Genomic DNA, 5,339 nt, shown 5'->3' with positions numbered 1-5,339 from the left:
TCCATCCGTCCACCCTAGACCCATCTATCCCATTGGCTCATCCATCCATCCATCCATCCATCCATCCACTCTCCCACCCATCTCCTCATCCATTCACCCATCCAACAAATATTTATTGAGCACCTGTTATATGATGGCACTCTTCTGTATATTGGAGATATAATGGGGAGAAAATATATCAGCATGGTACCTGCTCTCATGGACTTTAGAATCTGGTAAACTTCCAGGGTGCATGCGCGGGAGACAGAGACATGCATTAGCCAAGTCATCACATGAATAAATATAAAAGTTCTATTTTGACAGGTGTTTCCAAGGAGCACAAACTGATGCTGTAACCACTTTTTAATAGGAAGGAAGGACTCCAGAGGTCAGGGAAGCCTTACTAGAAAAGGTGACAGGGGAGCTGAGATTTGAATGATGAGTAGGTAGAAGAGAAGTAGGAGGGGAGAAGTTTCCCAGGCAGGGAAGTACCATTTACAGAGTCCACACCATTTGACGTCTTTCTGTGATGTCATCCTCCTTGCTCTGATATCTCCCAGTGACCTTCTTGTGTCCCTTGACCTCCCACCGGGACCTTACGGCATCTCCCTGTGGCCTATGACTTCCTGTGATCCGTCATTCCACCTGTGACCCATCTATTCAAGATGTTTCTGCCACCCTTAATCTCTCCCCCCTCCGGGCCCCTCCCTTCCCCCCCCGACCTCTGCTCAGGACTGTCTGTCCAGCCCTTGGCTCCCCCTCTGATATCCAACCCAGGGCTATGCGGGTGCCTCACTTCTCCCCTACACGTCCCCCCTGCCTAGGATGAAAGACGGCGTGGAATTGACACGGGAGGATTCCTTCAAGGCTCGATACCGCTTCAAGAAGGATGGGAAGCGTCACATTCTCATCTACTCGGAAGTGACCCTGGAGGATGGGGGTCGCTACCAGGTCATGACCAATGGCGGCCAGTGTGAGGCCGAGCTCATTGTGGAAGGTACGGGGCCTCCAGGTGGGGCGGGGCCCCCTGCTCCTGCTTCTCCTCACAGCTCAAAGTCGCTCAGGCCCCGGGGCGCCTGGCGGGCTCAGTTGGAAAGGCCAGAGCGGGATTCTTGACCTCAGGGTCATGAGTTCAAGCCCCATGTTGGGCATAGAGATTACTTAAATAAATAAACTTAAAAAAAATTGTTCAGGCCCCAAATCTTGCAGTTGTCCTTGACTCCTCTCCGGGCCTCCCACCTCGCATGTAATTCAGCGAGTCCTGGCAGCTCCACCCACAAAGGATATCCGAGATCTGACCCCTTTTCCCCATTGCCCTCACCTGGCCCAGGTCTTCTCCACCCCTCATGCCTGGACTATTGCAGTAGTCACTGGGTGCTCTGTTTCCACAGCTGCCCTCCTCCCCACTGACACTCACACCAGCCAGAGGGATCCTTGTAAAATCCAAGCCTAATAGTGAAAGCTGAATTCACCCTGTCATCTAGGGCCCGGGTCAGTTTCCTGTTATAGAAGATGTCACCATCTCTACTGGGGGAGGCTGGGTGAAGGGAAACAGGAATGTGCACTGTTTTTGCAAAACAGTGGAGTCTTAGGAGTCTATAATAACTTAAGTATTAAAAAAAAAACCCCAAGTTATTTATTTTTAAGTTTATTTATCTTGAGAGGGCGTGCATAAGAGAGAGCATGAGTGGGGGAGGGGCAGAGAGGGAGAGAGAGAATCCCAAGCAGGCTCTGCACTGACAGTGGGGCTTGAACTCACAAACCGTGAGATCGTGACCTGAGCCCAAATCGAGAGTCAAACGCTCAACAGACTGAGTCCCTCAGGCAACCCCCCCAAACCAAGTTATTTATGGGCCAAATAAATTATGGTATGTCCACACGTAGCCATAAAAAGGGACAGTGTAAAATTTACTGATAAGGAAGGATTTCCAAGCTAGTGTGTTATTTGGTGAAAAAGCAAATGTGTTACTATTTGCCTGGAGGGGAGGAGGGAACGGAGGGAGGGAGGAGAGAAAGAAAATGTATATATGTATTTGCTTTTATAGCCATAGACTAAATGGGTGGTGCCTTTGGAGAAGGGCTGATTGGAGATGGGTACGTGGGAGATTTCTCCTACTGTATCTAAATCTATTTCCTTTATTTTTATACCATGTAAATGCATCATTTTATTTATTTATTTATTTGTTTGTTTGTTTGTTTGTTTGAGAGAGAGATAGCTAGAGTCTGTGCATGGAGGAGGGGCAGAGAGAGGGGGGGACAGAGGATCCAAAACAGGCTCTGTGCTGACAGTGGAGAGCCCGATGGAGGGCTCGAACTCACGAACCGTGAGATCATGACCGGAGCCAAAATCAGGCACTTAACTGACTGAGCTGCCCAGGCGCCCTGCAGCATTTTATTGAAAAAATAAAAATTCGGGGCACCTGGGTGGCTTCGTCAGTGGAGTGTCATCCGATTCTTGGTTTGGGCTCAGGTCATGATCTCACGGTTCATAGGTTTGAGCCCTGCATCTGGCTCTGCACTGACAGTGTGGAGTCTGCTTGGGATTCTCTCTCTGTCTCTGTCTCTGTCTCTGTCTCTGTCTCTCTCTCTCTGCTCCTCCCTGGCTTGCTCTCTCTCTCTCTCTGTCAAAAAATAATAATAAATAAATAAATAAATAAACATAAACTAATTTTTAAATAAAAAATTTTAGAAACTGTAAGTCAGATCCCCGCCATCTTCCCAACACTCCCTAGTGGCTCTTGACTTGCTTGATTTAACAGAGTCATTTCTGGGGTCCCCAAGGTCTATGATCTGGCCCCGTCTGCCCCTGCCCGTCTCATCTCCTGCCACGTCTGCCTTGCTCATTGCACACTGGCCTGTTTGCCGTTTCCCACACCAACAAGCCTGTTCTGCCCAACAGGGCCTTGGTACATGCTGCTCCCTCCCCCTGGGGGACTCTTCTGCATTTTCCTATGGACTCTTAACCTGCCTTTCCTCAGGCCTCAAAACTCCCTCTTGTTGTGCATTTACGTGTTTCCCTGTTTGCCGACTGTCTCCCCACTAGAACATGAGCTCCACCAGGCCCCTGGATGTTTCTGGGTTGTTCGCAGCTGTATCCCCAGTGCCTGGAACAGTGCTTTTCACATGGTGGGTGCTTGCAAATATTTGTCGGCTGACTGGAGTTTTGATAGCCCCATGTCCCTCTCTCCCTGTCCAGAGAAACAGCTGGAGGTCCTACAGGACATCGCAGATCTGACGGTGAAGGCCTCAGAACAGGCCGTGTTTAAGTGCGAGGTGTCTGATGAGAAGGTGACAGGCAAGTGGTACAAGAATGGGATCGAGGTGCGACCCAGCAAGAGGATCACCATCTCCCACGTGGGGAGGTGCGGAGTAGCTGTGGGGGTGGCTGGGGGTGGGGCAGGGTGGGGCATGTGTATCAGTTAGCTATCGCGGCATAACAGCCATCCCCATACTTAGTGGTTTAAGAGAGAAAGATGTATTTAATCATGAGTCCACAGGTTGGTTCGGGGCTGGCTGATGTAGGATGGCCTTTCTCATGCCTCTGTGGTCAGCTGAATGTCTGTGGGGCCGATCTTCCTGGGCTCCATCGGGACCTCAGCCAGGACACCTGGGCTGCCTCTGCCCTGGTCCACGTGACATCTCATCCCCTAGTAGGCTCGTCCTGGCGTATTCCTGTGGCAGAAGCAGGCATCCCCAGAGACGGCAGAAGCAAATAAGGCCTCCGTGGCTTGCACTGGGAACTTTCCCAGGGTCACCTCTGCCATATTCTCTCCGGCAAAGGAAGCCACAGGCCGCAAGGCCTCATCTCAAGGGGCGTGCACACAGGGAGGGGAAAGCCTGTGGCCATATTTGCAAACGGGTGACTACAAAGGCGGGGGAGACATCTCGCTAGAGAAACCAGGGGCTGGAATTCAACAGGCGGCGCAGGGATACCTGAGGTAACACGTGCTAACGTTCGCAGGATGCAGAGCGCCCCCGTGATGCCCGTAGAAGGGCCCAAACACAGTTGCTCCCAAACGCAGTTGTGCGTCACCTTTCCCGACAACAGCTCTTGGCAGGATGTAGGCTTTCGCCGGGTTCTGTGCAGGGACCCCTGTCTGCTGCGGTGTCAATAATTCATTAAAAAAAATTTTTTTATGTTTATTTATTTTTGAGAGAGACAGAGCGCAAGCAGGGGAGGGGCAGAGGGACGGGGAGACATAGGATCCGAAGCGGGCTCCAGGCTCCGAGCTGTCAGCACAGGGCCTGACGCGGGGCTCGAACTCACGAACCGCGAGATCATGACCTGAGCCGGAGTCGGGCACTTAACCGACTGAGCCACCCAGGCGCCCCTGGGGGGGGGGGGGTCAATAATTATGAGAAGGAATCCCAGCGCTTACAGGGCACTTATTATGTGCCAGGGAGATTTTGAAATGCTTTCAACAACCTCGGTGTGGATTGTTATCATTACATCTGTTTCACAGATGAAGAAAACCGGCACAGGGAGCTTAGGCAACTTGCCCCCCAAGGTCACACAGTTAATAAGTGGCAAAACTGAGATTTGAACCCAGATGATAGCATTCCAAAACCCAGGATAAAAATGGTGGGCATAGCCATGTAGACTGCGTTGAAGAGAGTGTTTCTCGGGGAGCCTGGCTGGCTCGGTTGGAAAAGCGTGTAACTCTTGATCTCGGGGTTGTGAGTTTGAGTCCCACGTTGGGTGTAGGGATTACTTAAGTAAGTAAATAAACTTGTAAAAAAAAAAGAGGGTGTTTCTCCACGGTGGCCCCCAGGGTGACCCTCCCCTGCCTTGTCCCCCGCCCAAACCTCTTAGAGTCCACAAGCTGGTGATCGATGACGTCCGCCCTGAGGATGAGGGGGACTACACATTTGTGCCCGATGGCTATGCCCTGTCCCTCTCGGCCAAGCTCAACTTCCTGGGTGAGGATGCCCCTCTATTTTCCCCGGGGAGAAGGCACAGCACCCACCTTCCCGGACCCCAGGGCCCAGATGCCCTCCTTCAGGATTAGGTTCCCCTAATGTACATTAGGGGTGACAGCAGGCATCTGCTGACCTCACGGGTGGAGTCAGATGAGACGATGGAGGGAGAGAGCACGGATGTGTCCATCTCAGTCATGGGCCTGAACCCGTCCCCACACCCCCGGGTCCCTGGGTGATGCCAGACCTTCCCCTCAGCCTCTGGGGTGGGATAAGGGGCCCACTGGACGTAGAGCTAAATGTGCCATCTTCTGTGTCCTCCAGAAATCAAGGTGGAGTATGTACCCAAGCAAGGTAAAGACCAGGGGCTGCTGTGGCAAGCTGGGGACCCCTCCTGGGTCTGAGGGAGGAGGGCGCCGGGGGCCCCGGACTCCCGGGTCTGC

General features: G+C 52.2%; 1 protein-coding gene across 1 annotated transcript in view; it reads left to right on the top strand.

The window, feature by feature from the left end:
- MYBPC2 (myosin binding protein C2) overlaps positions 1–5,339 on the top strand; it is a 25,423-nt gene that overhangs the window by 8,953 nt on the left and 11,131 nt on the right. Inside the window, exons 12-15 of the mRNA XM_049622296.1 lie at positions 804–976; positions 3,176–3,341; positions 4,793–4,899; positions 5,221–5,250. Of these exons, the coding sequence (XP_049478253.1) occupies positions 804–976; positions 3,176–3,341; positions 4,793–4,899; positions 5,221–5,250 (476 nt within the window). The remainder of the gene's footprint in view (positions 1–803; positions 977–3,175; positions 3,342–4,792; positions 4,900–5,220; positions 5,251–5,339) is intronic.

Source organism: Panthera uncia, assembly GCF_023721935.1.
Source record: "Panthera uncia isolate 11264 chromosome E2 unlocalized genomic scaffold, Puncia_PCG_1.0 HiC_scaffold_19, whole genome shotgun sequence".
NCBI classification, from domain to species: domain Eukaryota; kingdom Metazoa; phylum Chordata; class Mammalia; order Carnivora; family Felidae; genus Panthera; species Panthera uncia.
This window is presented reverse-complemented; position numbering and strand designations above follow the sequence as displayed.